This window comes from Colias eurytheme, chromosome 23 (assembly GCF_061535395.1).
Source record: "Colias eurytheme isolate Ceu_HAF_F1 chromosome 23, ilColEury1 Martin Lab GWU primary, whole genome shotgun sequence".
NCBI classification, from domain to species: Eukaryota; Metazoa; Arthropoda; class Insecta; order Lepidoptera; family Pieridae; genus Colias; species Colias eurytheme.
In genome coordinates, this window is record NC_143002.1 from 7264964 (window position 1) to 7280260 (window position 15297).

At 32.8% G+C, this 15297-nt stretch overlaps 1 protein-coding gene across 1 annotated transcript in view; it reads left to right on the forward strand.

Annotated features, from left to right (window-relative positions):
• LOC149898393 (homeotic protein empty spiracles-like) overlaps positions 1 to 7030 on the forward strand; it is a 28971-nt gene extending 21941 nt beyond the window's left edge. The window contains exon 3 of the mRNA XM_090115611.1: positions 5514 to 7030. Coding sequence (XP_089971737.1) covers positions 5514 to 5708 — 195 coding nt within the window. The 3' untranslated portion in view covers positions 5709 to 7030. The remainder of the gene's footprint in view (positions 1 to 5513) is intronic.
• Positions 7031 to 15297: the final 8267 nt, after the last annotated feature.

Below are 15297 nucleotides of genomic sequence, written 5' to 3' on the forward strand. Positions count from 1 at the left end.
AAATCTATAAACTTATATAGGTAATGATGTAAATGCATAGGAAATGGTGGCTTATAGGTATGTGGAATAACCGTTAGGCTAAAAAATGGGTTTGTTATTGATACAAGTTTAAAGATTGCATATCTATAGGTTGTACAGGGATAACAAGGAAATAAAATATGGACTATGTCGTTTTTTCAATTTATCTGCGCATGTTGTAACATCACCACTGCTCGAACGGTGAAGGAAAACATCGTGAGGAAACCGACATGTCGAAGAATCAAAAGTTCGACGACATGTGTCATCCGCCAACCCGCACTTGGCCAGCGTGGTGGATTATGTTTATTTATTTAGCATCAAAAATTCGGAAATCGCAGATCCATTTGTTAGTAAAAAAATAAACCTAAGTATTAATATTAGTAAAATTACATCTAAAATTATTTGTGGATTATGGCCTGGTTTTTTTGGAAGCGCTTGACCACAATCTCGCCTGATGTTAAGCTGAGATGTGGTCTAAGATGGAACGCGCTTCCCTAGAAGTTACCTGTTCACTCTACGCTGTACCCTCATAGGAGGGAACAATATGTCCCAGCACTCAGCAGTGGAAACGTATATGGGCTGATGATGATGATGATGTCGTTTTGGAATAATGTAGTATATAGCATGTCTTTTTGCTGATTTAGGGTGGAATTTAAGAGTTTGTACTCCTCGAAAATTCCACCCTGTATATCGTGACAATATCAAATATTATGTTGAGGAAACTCGCTAAATAATGCAAGAGTAGGTAAATAAAGAATGAGAAAATATGCTGTATGATAAGGAGATCATTAAGTAATTATAAGTAAGGAGCTATGGAACATGTTTTTTTAGTTATAAACATATGTTTTACTTAATAAACTCTTCAATAAAATTAGAATTGATAGTTGATAGTTTTTCATGGTGGATACAATAACAGCCAATGAAATCTAATAATGTAATAAATCGATGCCCGGAAAACCCGTCAACATCCGTATCCGGTTATACCTATACATGGTGTTTGGTTTTAATCACAATATTTTATACAGGCTGTTGTAAATTATGAGAACTGTACAAATAGGTATTAAATAGGTACTTATCTAACAATTTAATGGAAGTAAAATTTTGATTTATTGTGATTTTCAAAAATCACAAATTACTCTTTTTCACATAGGTACCTACTATAAAAATGAATACATCATTTATTTTAAATGACTTTGTATTAGTTCATAGTACCTAGGTAGGTAGATATATGTTTCATATTCTATATTTTTTTGAAATATAAAATAGCCAGAGTCAGACTAAACTATATTCTAATAGACTACAAAGTATGTCCTATGATAGACAGAAACCATTATTATACAATAATTCATATCCATTATTCCATTTGATAGTACATATTATATTAATAAAAACTTAATTGAGTGTCACTTTTCTAACAACCGTTTTCTAAAACCAAATTTAATTATATTTCAATGCTTTATTCAATAAATCATAGCATAAAAAATGAATAGAGCACAATCAAAATGACATTGAATGCATCGTACTACCGATCCCATAATCACCCTCACACAAAATGGCTACTAATTTCAAAAGTAAACATTCATCACAAATGAACTACCGTCACATAATCGACTATCTCCAATTATTCTCACAAAGCGTTCATTATTACCAGCCAATTGATCTCTCCCTCTATCCAACGGGAATTCGTATATCTATCACTATAAAATCGCAACTGGCAACCCCAATTTGTCGTATCGCCGTCCCGCTCGCGCTCGTAATGTCATCCCATTCCCGCGTTAATGGTTCGACAATAAAGTAATATACAGATAAATAGCTTTCCGCTTAAATTTCGCCCAATTTCATTGTACCCCTTAATTGCGCATCTCCCCTTGATACGGCTGGCCTTGTCTGGCACGTTGGGGATCGTATTTGGCTCTCTCTCTTGCCGTAATCCATTGGGGAGAATAACGCGTACATAAGCACTTAATCGTATTTCTGAGCTCTCGAATGACACCCCTGTATTTATTCAGCGTGTATAGTTATGATACCCTCTTTGTTTGCGGAGACTTATCATGTTTATAGAACCAGGGCTGGTTGACCCCTCGTTTAGAAGTGTTCCATTTCATCTGCGTGCTTTTCTAAATTGGTTTAGCGGCAGATGTGACAAAAGTTTATTGTTCTCATATAACGAAATTTGAACGATTAAATTTGCATGAAAAGGTTATAATTGTTTAATAGCTTGTTTAGTTGCGTCGTTTCGTTGATTAATGTTTTAGAAAATTTTAATTTTGTTCATGTTAAACGTAAAACTTTTAGTGGCGACGGTTTTTTTTTAATATGAGCAATATTATGTTTGTGTTAAGTATGTCTAATATGAATTATGATGGGACGGGATTTTATTTGGGAATAAAATATAATATGTAATTTGTTTATAAAAGAGCACTACGATTTCTAGAATTTCGTAGCAGTTTACAAACAAACTGCGTTCCTTTTTACAAAATGTTAATTATTTAATGAAATCAACAGCGAACTTCAATCTTAACTTCTAATAAATATTTAAGTATTTATGAGTAGGTAGTATTCATAGTGAGTAGTACTTATTTCTAACTTAATTTTTCTGTCTACAACAACTTACCTCATTTTCGTAACGTAAAGATCAAACACACACACACATTAGTATGTATGAACTTATAACAACAATGATGAGCGTCCCCAAGCGGGGGCATGGGCCATGATTGCAACATGACAAATGGCCCCGCGGGACCGTTGCAAGTTAATGCGAATTTGTTCTGGTAACCCTAAATTTATAATATAATAGAGTTAACGGGTTAGGAATTGAGTTTAAATGTTGATTTTTAAGGTTTAATTTAGTTATAAAAAATATTTGACCTTCTAATATAAGTAGATACCTACCTATATATTGAAAAATATTTATGTACATGATAGCTTTTGTTCTTTAATAACAATGATCGCTAAGTTCTTTTTGCAGTATCTTTAGTAGGAATCTTTCAAATAATAAGAAGTTACCACTTAGTAATGTGTGATGTGAATAAAAGCACAGATAACTTAATAGTTACTACGTAAATAAAAGGCCAAACGTTTTAAATAATTGTGCTTTCATCAAGTTTTCTTATTCCCACAGACATTAAAATTGTGTTGCAATATACTTAAATAGAAACAAAAAACGCGTAAACCGCGTAAAATACACCCATTAAATTGGCTATTAATGACAACAATGAAATACAATATTTAGTGTCCACCATTGCTTATTCTGCTTAAACTGCATTTACGGATTTTAAATCATTTCTTCAGTTCTCACCTGTATTTAACTGTAATAAAATTTTAACGTTTAAAATGTGCGAAGCGTCCATTTTCAAAGTTCTTCGTTACAATGTTATGTCACTGTTTGCGATGAATGGTTGTTAAACTGTAGTTTTGAATTATGTGAATGTTTGTGTTTGTTGCTTAATCGTGTTAACATAATTGAGTTATATACTTTCTATTATATGTACTTGTATTATTGTTAAAACTGAGGATTCTTTCATCTTGCACTTGGTTATGAGCCATGTTATAATCTGTATCTACTTATGTTAACTTTCATGCAGATTCGATCAGTCATTTTTGCCTGAAAGAGTATGTATGTAATATCAATTCTTAATAATAGGTACGTTTGCAATAATTAGACCTAGCTGCGTTGAGCTTTGCCCTGTTTTTACTTAAGTATATTTTTTTAATGATAAAAACATCCAATAATATCTCTACATACACGAGTTATTAAATAAGCACAGATTATATACATCATCTCATACTTATCGTTACACCCGTGAAATGAACCGTGTCCAAAAATATCATCGAATTCAGTTAGGGTCACCATTTATCCCTTTAAATTGGATAACAAAGGCGTCATGGTACATTAGCACTTCATATATTGACATCAAATATCAATTTGGTAGTGACACCCCTAGTGCGTAATGGCGCGTGAAAGAGCGAAACAGCATGAGGGAAGCATGATGAAAAAAATTAGGCCATGGAAACTATTATGACAGGAATGACATTTGAAACTTCAAACTGGAAAAGATTCTATTTTAGTCCTCGTTTTTAGGAGAGGCAATCGCTAATTTTGATTAACAAAAAAATCTTCTAATTGAGAAACCCTTTGTTTATTGGAACGTCGTTTAAAAAGAAAACTATGTTTATGTTTTTTATCGACTATAATATTGCTTCCTCATTCATTTATTTTTATAATGATATACTTACCTTGTTATACCTATAACAGATGTATTAAGTTATAAGTAGGAGGGTGATATGTGCAAAAACATCATAAAACCGACATAAAAACATATAAATTCATGAATTGTCATTTCAATTCTACAATAAAAACTAAAACGTAGTAACTTTTTATCAGTTATTTCGATAGCTATATCAATTGAATATGCGGGTATATTATATTTATGTGATTACATTTCAAATAATAATAAATTATATTTTATTTGATTTTGATAGCGTAAAATTGGTTTATATAACGATTGGGTTTGTTTTGCTTTTGGTTCGAATGACAAATTAAAATTAAGTAGAAGGTTAGTTATATATACTTCGTCTAGCTAAAATCAGCGATTTAAACTAAAAAATTGAAGATCTGCTCAAACAAATTGAATCGAATTTGATTAAATTTCTTACATTTAAAAATTAATTACTGCATTTAAACGGGATACATAAATATTTTATCTCTTTTTAACGAACATTAAACAAGCGAACGGAGTCGCGTGCAAAAACAAGTATTTCTTTAAAGCACGATAATATAAATAAACGTTAAACGTAACCTCTGTAATAAACAACCGCGAACTTTACGAGCCACCCGCAAAAAGGTAGTTACGGATCGCCAAATCTTTGTGCAAACCTTAATTCTGTAGTTTTATTGTGTGCTGCCAGCAAAATGCACGAAATTACCATATTTCCTCAAAATTCCACACAAACTCAACTGGTAACATCGCGCATAGATTTTACGCGCCATTAAACACGTGACAAATAGCGACAAGATGGCGGATTGTATTTTTGCGCGGGAAATCTGCTTTGAGTTTGCATAGTTTTCTTTCAATGGAGTTTTTGATATATTGGGGTTTCGATAGTTGTTACCCCTTTAACTTGACTGGAAATGATTTATTGTTGTTACTGTGTATTATAATGTATTCATATCGGAAAATGTTGTTTTGTTCGTTTGTAGTAAATGGTCAAACCATTTACATAGTTCAATTCGATATACCTAATGTAAAGATAAAACGTATTCCAGTGATTATAACGAACGGTTGAGAGCTCAAGGCAAAGTTTAAGAATATGTTTGTTTCAATTTACATATTACTAATGAAATCGGCATCATATCTACTATTTATTTTAAGTCCAATATAATAATGACCACTTATAACCATAGAATAATTCACAAATTGTACAATTGAACCCGCACATATTGATATGTATTAGGTATTCGCACTATCAAATTCTAATGTATGTTTTCTTTACAGGTGAAAGTATGGTTCCAAAACAGAAGAACGAAACACAAAAGAATGCAACAGGAGGAAGAGGCCAAGACTGGAAAGTCCAGTTCATCTGGCAGCAAACCAGATGACAATCATTTCAACAACTCGTATGAAGATGAAGACGAAGAACTAATAGATATGGACATGGACGATCTTAGTGAAAGTGAAAATGAAACGTAAAGTGACAGGACACTAAAGACTTGTACATAATAATGTAATTTAAACGTACCGTAGATAAAACAATTCTACTTATTTATTAATCGAAGGATTATCGGTAAACTGTAAAGAAAGTATTTTATTGTAAGCGACACTGATTTTCAGTACACTGTCAAACGGGCGAACCTATTAATTTTAATTCAACTGAAACTCGAACGGTTAATTAGTCACAATTTACTACCTGTCATTTAATCTCGAAGCGTGTCATTAAAATGATACAAAATGGCGTCGAAACGACCTCTTGTTAGCGCGTCAAGAATTATTAGATAACAAAATTGGCCGCATTATAATAGTTTTGGGATTAAATTAATTAAAAATGCCTCCTTTGATGCGTCCAGTGATGTGGGTATAATTAGACAGTTTGATTTGAAACGCTGATAGCTGCAGTTGAAGGGAGATGGTTAATGTCAAAATAGATGGTAGAAAGAGAGAGCAACCATAGACTATAAAAATATCGATGGTGGCGATTAATTGTGCGTCGTTTGTGGGCCTATTATTAAGAGGTGCGTTCGGAATCGGTATCGACGTTTGGGATCGCGTTCGGTAATTGCTCGCGACGAAACAAAATTGTTTATAAACTGTTGATTGTTCTGTTAGGCTATTTGTCTACGCGCGTTCAGAAACTGATAAGAATCAAGGCTTTCACGCCGATGCTATTGTACGATCATTGTCCGATTGTTTTATTTATCGTCGTGATCGGACAAATAAGGTTATGCTTTGTTTGTTTCAGTCGTTCGATTTGTTTTAAGGTATTTTACAAGAATCCAAGTCTCGTACTTTGTCCCCATTACATACTGCAGGAATGTTAACATTCAAGTTAAAAGTCAAATAAAGGGCAGTTAACCTCGTGAATGGAATTCTTATCATTTTACTGTTCACGGGTTATTAGAGCTTGTGTTATTGAATTTAATATAAATAGTGTTATTATGTATATTATTAGTTATGCATTACCAATATAGTATAAATCGTTTTCCTGATGCATGGATATATAACATTCATTTTTCCATAGACAAAATGGGATATTCCATGGAAATTTCGCCAACATCTCGCAAAAACCACAAAAGTGGAGTAAAGTACTACAGATTACAATTAATTAAAACGAATGCCACACGCAATGTAATCGTAAAGGATTGTTTTTTTAATTGCGCCCGTGCTGGAATGAATCGTTTAATTTGAACTTGCCTGAGCGTGGGACAGGCCTATTGTTTGTACGGGCAAAAAATTATTCCTGCGTTTGATGAATATTGGCTTTGAATAGATTTTGAAGGAATCGAAATGTGGTAGAATATTCCAAAATTGAAGAGAGATGGGTTTAATTCCTAAACGTTTTGAGTGTTATAAGCAACAACAATGATAGAGCTGTCACAAGGTTACTAGCTCTTTCTTTCTCTAATTAAAATGCTATTTTAAAAATGAAAATGGTATAGGGTTATTTTTTTAGGATAAGTGATTTCTAGGTCAGATGTTATTGATAGGATAGTAGGATAAATTGTTATGTTCCTGTATATAAATGTCGTAATTAAAAGGTGAACAGAGTAATTATTAAAGTTCTTTGCAAAAACATTTTAAGGATGTTATATGGTTTCGCATAAGCTCTTCAGCTATAGGAGACAGGCCTTCTGAAAAGGATGTTATAATATAACAAAATATCCAATTTTTTAAACCTGCCAGTGTACCTTATAAGATTTTTCTTCTTCTCCTCTTAGTAAATGTTCAATTATATCCAGCCTTCTATGTTATATTAACTTTTTTAATTCTTCTAGTGACATAACCAATTGACAGATGTCAAACCGAATCGATTCGCGCCTTAGCCTAACTTCTAATTTAAAAAAAAACACGCTCCGATACTACTTCTGACTTCTGAGTTCTGCTCCTTTATCTTTGAAATGGAGCGATTACGCGCGCAATTTGTAATTTCTTTACCGTCCTTTGTTCGGTGATTTACGAGTCTCCCATTACTTTATTGATTGCGAACTAAACGCGACTCGGGCTGTAATAACTTGTTGGTTGTGTTTGCGAATGTTTATTAAACTTGTAAGATTCAGTCGGGATAAACAATTTCCGGGAGATTTATGTGTTCGGATATTGACCCCGGCGCGACGCATTTCTTTTTTGACTGAAGAGGCATTTTTCGACAGCTAATTCTTTTCTCTTGGAAAAGGATTAATTTTATGATTCTTCTTCAATTGTAGTAATTTTGTCTTCAGCAAACCAGACATTGATATGTGTTAAGTAAATAGGACTCTACGTAGGTATAGGTTGGATATTCAAATGATAATTTATTTGAAATAATTCTTGTTTAGATTTCAGGATGGTCGTATCGTATACACACGTTAATTAGACATATACATGGCCCTCATACATATTAATCAAACTATGTTTCTTGAAGAAGCTTTGTGAATTTAATTAATTTTGTCATACTTACATTAACTACACGATCTTTATTTTTAAGAAAGTCTGTATTGTGAATATTAGTGATATATCTACACTCGATGTGCAATATTACAATTTTAATGTAGAAAATATCAATATAACGTTAATAACAAACCGTTTCTATTATTCATAGTTCTAAGATTTTCATTTTCAGCTCAATTAAACCCAGAGCCATATTGATTACCGTTTTTTATTACGGTTTATTCATTAACTGTTTCCGATTATCGGTCATGTCGATATTTTAACGATCTATTCAACGAGAACTCGCTTTTTAATTACATACATCTCGATCGACTTTAACTTACTGATTAAGCGACATTATTCCTTTATTGGCGAATCGATACGGAATCGAATAATCGATTTTATTGATTGTGCCGGGATGCGTATCGAATATTTATTATTTCTACGGAAATTTGGGAGGCTTATAAATAAATTTGGAATAAAGTGTCTTAATTTGTGTAATGGTATGTCAATTGGAGTTTTTTCGAGGTGTTATGGCCTGGTTGTGTCTGTGTGGAAGGCTTAATGTGAAATTAAAAAGGTTTCCGTTGCGCTGTGACTCGCATTACAAATTATTGAGAGAGTAGTTATTTTTTAAATTTCCAAAAGTTTCGATGACTTAAATAATTCATTTTTAAATCAGGTTTTGATGGGTCGTAAATGAACTGACAAATTTTACATTAATCATAGTAAATCATTATAATAGCTGTATATAAGTAATAAAACAGTGATTAAATTAAAATTAATAGGTTCGCAGCACCGTTATAGATTTATATATCAATAAATAAATTTATTGTTATACTTCGCTCAAAATATCGTAGTATTAAGTGAGTTCCTTTAGTCTTTATGTAATCTAGAACTTTCCATGAATACATATTACCTGTAGCGACGCTATTCCTACATAGCAATGTTAAAAATCTTCTACTTGTTTTTTTATTATCTACAATTAAGTGTATAATTTCATTGAAAGAATTGTTTTGAGGAATGTCGATGATTCAATTGGTATCTCTGAACGTGTAATATGAAGCTTTTTTTTTATCAATAAGCTTTTACGAATTAACTAAGAATTTAAAAAAGCTCTTCGAAATTAAAGGTTTCGTGAAAAAGATGAGAATTTTATTAGTATGGGCAGAGATAGGTATTTATTCTATACAATATCTCTATAGCTATACTTAGCTATATTCATAAATGTAGGAGGGAGTCGTTCTGGGGTTGGACCAATCACAGGAGGGTTGTTACAACCCCTGTCTTTCTGTGTCTTATTAAAAGACAGGAAAATCACAATTATGTTATATTAATAGTAAAAAATAAACATGGATACTAGTAATTTTTAGTTTTGCAATGTATAAATGGTCAAATTTAAATGTTTGCAACGATATTGTTTTAAAGTTTAACAGCCAGTAGTTATAACCAAGAGACGCCACGGGTATAACATTCATAATTATGTAATGACTTTAAAAACACAGAATGTTTGAAAACCAAAATTTCCAACGAGTTTATGTACGTCGACATAGTTGTAATGTAAATAAATATTTATTTCGGTGTACTTAACAATAATTGGGGATGATTGAACTGTATTAACATAGAATGACATTGACACATGTCAAATGCAAACCACAGATAACATATTGCAACGATCCATTTATAATCTGTGCTATTTTACAACACAAATACAATTGTATTTTTAATTTCAAATACGATTCCGTTCAACCGTCGCCAATGTTTAATATAAATAATAAAATTGTTCCTTATCGGTTACATGCCATAGTATTTGTAAATATAATTTCTATTATACGTGTACATTTAGATGTAAATATGTGTGTTAGTATGTGTATGTGTGTACATGCTTCCCAGTTCCCCGGTTTCAGTTCAAGCCAATTGTAGTTATTTAATGAACGAGTGATATAAAATATATGTTTTTACTCATTTATTTTGGTGTTTTCTTTCCTATCCAAAGATTAAGTAATAAATTACATACCTACTTACTTACAAGAAATAAAACAAAGTACCTAGGTGGTAAAGAATATTTTTTTATTAAACAATAAATTACAATAATTTTACGACTCATTATAATAATAAAAAAATTATATTTACATGAAGAAATTATAGAGCTTACAACGGATTTAATTTGCGATTAATTGATGAGAACATAATTTTATATGTAAACTTAATTATGTACATATATTATAGTTTACAGTTTAAATAATACTAATAGGTACATTGCTTTTTAAAACCGTTGTTTTCTCTCTTTAATTCTAGAAGAAAAAGTTCAGTCAAGTTCAAATGTTTTTTTTTTAGATTTTGATAATTTTTTTGTTACCATGCTCTTATTACCATGAAGAAAAACAACTAAAAAAAAAGAACTATAAAGTTATGGTATATTCTAAAATACAATAAATTTTAAACATGGAGAGGTGATTTAGGCAGTAATGGAATCATTTTTTACGAACCGTCTGTCTGTATGTCTTGATTCACTGAAACAATTTGATTCGTTAAGTTAACATGGTTTTGGAATAATGTTTATGCCTTTTTGGTGCTGCATTAAAATTTTCTAAATTAATTACTTAGTTAGATTGAATTATCATTTTAATATTTCATTCAATAAAATAGGAATTTGGAACACTGATAGTGAATGTCCTCTTTATAGTAACAGAAAAGTTTCAATGTTAGTTATCTAGGTACTTATCACACTTTCATCACTTACAATTTAACTGGCCCCATTCATTTGGAAAATAGTTTCTAGGAAGAAGGAGCGAAAATTAACTCTATCGTTACTAAATTTTTGTGTGTCTTAATTAAACAGTACCTATCGGGTATCGAGAGCTTTAATTGTTGTCTTTTTAAAATGTACCGTAAAATGACCGTAAAGTATACAAAGTAGACCGAACATTCGCTGTTAGTATATTTTTATATTCAATTTGCCGTTACCTTACTTTTTCATCATGTCCCTACTTCTAAATTACAAAACTCTGTTTAATATGTAGGAGTATTACTGGCTGGTAGAAGTATTACTGGCTGATGAAAATTACATCGGAACGAGATTTGACAACTGTCGATCTGGCGGAGCGTGGCGTCGATGGTCGCCGGTCGGCTGCGGACGTTGCTTGGTTACAAACGAAGAACGGCTAGAGCACCACGTTTGCGACGAATCGCTATTGTTTCGAGTAATCTTGTGCATTGTTGTATCGAAACTAATTAAAAGCGATTGATCAAGTGATTCCCTAATTACTAGCGCATAGATTTGTGCGATTACATAACATTTGTTGTAACATTGATGATTCAGTTGTTTCCACAAACATTATAATTTACTGAAGATATGGGTGATTCTGATGATTATGGCCATCCGCCCATAAATATATATCTTTATCATTCAGGCTACGAATAAACACTGAGAGCTTTAAAATCTTAGTTAGGTACATCAGAACCGGTTATTTGGTTACTATAATTATTTGTTCACTTAAAAATGTAGCTACTGGGTATAACCTTAACCTTTTGGTAACAATCACTATTAGAATGTTTGAACTATTTATGTGATACATGACTGCGGTTTCTCATGGCCCTGTGGAAAATTAACGTAGTTTGTTAAATTGTTGGTGTGTACGGTATGTACTATATTACCTATATGAAAATGATTATACAGGGTGTCCCAAAAAGTAGTGATGAACGGAAGCTGGGAGGTAGAGGACCTAGAGGGCTATCCGAATCACCCCCATGTATGTTATGCGATTTTTCGTATTTTCGGAGTTATGACTCTTTTTTCAATTTTTCATCTATCGCCGAGTACGATGAGATTTTTATTTATGGTGACGTGAATTATTGCGCTAGATGCTTAATTTTCTTTGTGTGCTAAGCTGAAAGATAGGCCAATTTAGTATGGTAACATTTACTATCGTTAAATGTTCGAATGGAATAAAAAAAAGAATTAAATGCCAAGAAAGATAAAATTCCCCAGTATGTTCACAACTTTACGAGCCCATAAAAAAAATAAAATCACATAAAAAAAGTTTTCCATTTGGCTTTTAAAAACTTGCTCTATCTATCAGGTAGCTACCCTAAAACTTTCATTTTATTATTCGGAAGTCTTCAATCGAAAAATTGAAATCTAAATGTGGTAAGTGCAAAAATTTTATTAACATGATGATCATTAAAACCAATAAATAGGTGTTTAATTACCAGAATTTTTTTTAAATAACCCAGCTGTTGCTCAATGCAAGTGCGACATCACCGTAAAAAGTTGTCTTATAAAAGTCTGAATGCTCTTTTATCATTTTTAATGGTTTCTTCTGCTACTATGAATTTCCGGGTTATTTCGTCCAAATTGTGGCATTCTCTCAAGTAGCCGAGGTCTTTTTAGTATCCCCATTGAAACAAATCAATGGGGTTTAGGTCAAGGTACCGTGGAGGCCAGTCTTTAAGGCAGGCGTCACCGGCGCATGCGCAGGCTGCAACGACCAATCCATCTTTCAGGGTATCTTTGCTCTGAAACCTGGCCTACACGGTCCCCGGACATAAACCCTATTGATTTTTTTCCGTGGGGATAGTACAAAGACGAGAGACTGCCACAATTTGGACGAAATAACCCGGAAATTCATAGTAGCAGAAGAAACTATTAAAAATGATAAAAGGGCATTCAGACATTTAAAAGACAACTTTTTACGGTGATGTCGCACTTGCACTGAGCAACAGCGGGGTCATTTTAAAAATTTCTGGTAATTAAACACCTTGTTATTGGTTTTAATTTGTTTTTATTAATCATCATGTTAATTCAATTTTTGCACTCACCAAATTTAGATTTAAAATTTTCGATTGAAGCCTTCTGAATAATAAAATGAAATTTTCAGGGTAGCTACCTGATAGATAGAGCAAGTTTTTAAAAGCAAAACGGAAAACTTTTTTTATGTGATTTTATTTTTTTACGGGCCCTTGAAGTGGTGAACATACTGGGTAATTTTATCTTTCTTGGCATTTAATTCTTTTTTTTATTCCATTCAAAGATCTAACGATAGTAAATGTTACCATGCTGAATTGGCCAATCTTTCAGCTTAGCACACAAAAAAAATCAAGCATCTTCCGCAATAATTGACGTCACCATGAGTGAAAATCTCATCGTACTCGGCGATAGGTGAAAAATTTAAAAAAAACGTCATAACTCCGAAAATACGAAAAATCGCATAACATACATGGGGGTGTTTCGGATAGCCCTTTAGGTCATCTACCTCCCAGCTTCAGTATATCACTACTTTCTGGGACACCCTGTATAAAACTAGATACGCCCGCGGCTTCGCCCGCGCAGTGTTTGACACGCGGTGTTTTTTCGCAATTAAAGGTAGCCCATGTTTTTTCTCAGGGTCTAAGGATTGTCTGTGTCCAAATTTCATCAAAATCGGTTGAGAGGTTTAAGCGGGAAAGCGTAACAGACAGACAGACAGATAGACAGACACACCAGAGAGACAGAGTTACTTTCGCATTTATAATAATAATAATAAATCTTTATTTCAGACATCAATATCCATACATAATATAATTACTAGGGCATGCAGAACCGGATCCGGTTCCAAGTTTCTGAAACCCGGTTCCAAATCGAGCTCAGAACCGGGTAGAACCGGGTTACCCGGTTCTTTTATAATACTTCGGAAAAAATACGAAATTAAACAAAAGTAATAGACTACAAGCCCGCATAGGACAAAAATATGGGTCAAATGAACCACCAGGGGACATATCTAGAACGATAGCAGAGCAAAAAATAATAAGATTCATCACTATGCCGTCACTTGTAAGCTGTCCAACTGAGTGCAGATGAGAATTGAAAAGTACAGGTAGACTCGGTAAATTTTGGTCATATATTTTTGTACGGCATTCTTAACCATCGATAGATCCATTAAAAATAATAAGAAACCGCTCAGTGCCGTACAAAAATGGTGGTCCACCAAGTCGCAATTTTTATTTAATTTCCGAGAGTTACTGGGGGTAAATTTGGTCATTTGACCATGTACGGCATCTGTGTCATACTATTGCTATACTGCTTTTAATCCATTATTCCGCAACGCCGTACAAAAATCATGGGGACAAGGGGAAAAAATCGAGAGTTGCAATCCCCTCTCTTTCCCCACTCCAGGGGGTCATTTGACTAAGTACGGCTTCGGTTCCAAAACATTATCTAGCACTCAAAAGTACTATTAAAAGCAATGCCGTCAAAAAATAATTGTTCTTTTAAATGTATACCAATAATCATCTTAATTTCATCGAATTCTTGATATAAAGAGCTGTAAGGTCATTTGACCCTGTACGGGAACTTTGTTTTTAACATGATATTGTAAAATTCAATTGTTGTATAGTATTGCCGTTCAAAAGAAACCGTTCTAAACAAAGTTATAGAGAAATGCAAAACCAGAAATTTTGTTAAAGTTTAAACATCGTAGATTAATGAAATATAATAGTTTTCTACACTTTATCCGTTGTTTTAAATAGTATTAACATAGATAAATTAGGAAAAAACGATGCCGTACATTTTTGTGCAGACCACATCTTTTAGGCTGATGAAAGCGACGAAAGCTACAATTTTAAGGGTGCTTTATGGCCATTTGATACAGTACGGCATTAACATATTTTTACCCAACTACGGCAAAGCAAAAGGAGGGTTATGGTTGTTTACAGGTCATGTATGGGTTCATCTATTCCCTCGTAACTTCTAAACTACTTATCAGAATTCGACAAATGACATATCATTAGAAGCGTCTGAATTGTTCACTGGATAACCAGTGACCAGCTAGCTAAAGGCTATATGGGGTTTCACAAAATCTAATGTGGCGCCCTCTAGCGGACAAAACATACAGAGTAAAAAAATAAAGTTAAGATAAATATGCAGTGTTTGGTATCATTTGAAAGCGCTTTACTTGTACATTTTGAATATGTATATATTACTAGCATTTGCTTGTGACTTTACCTGTATTCATGGACTGATTGCATATAATTCACATCTTTTCGTTCATAGTTTTTTTATTAGTTCATCAATTTAACGGAGTCCATTCCACCTGACTCCGACTTTCCAAGGTGATAATTAACCACCTCGAGCTTCTTAATATTAATGTATATTTATATTTTATTATAAAAATATAAAGCA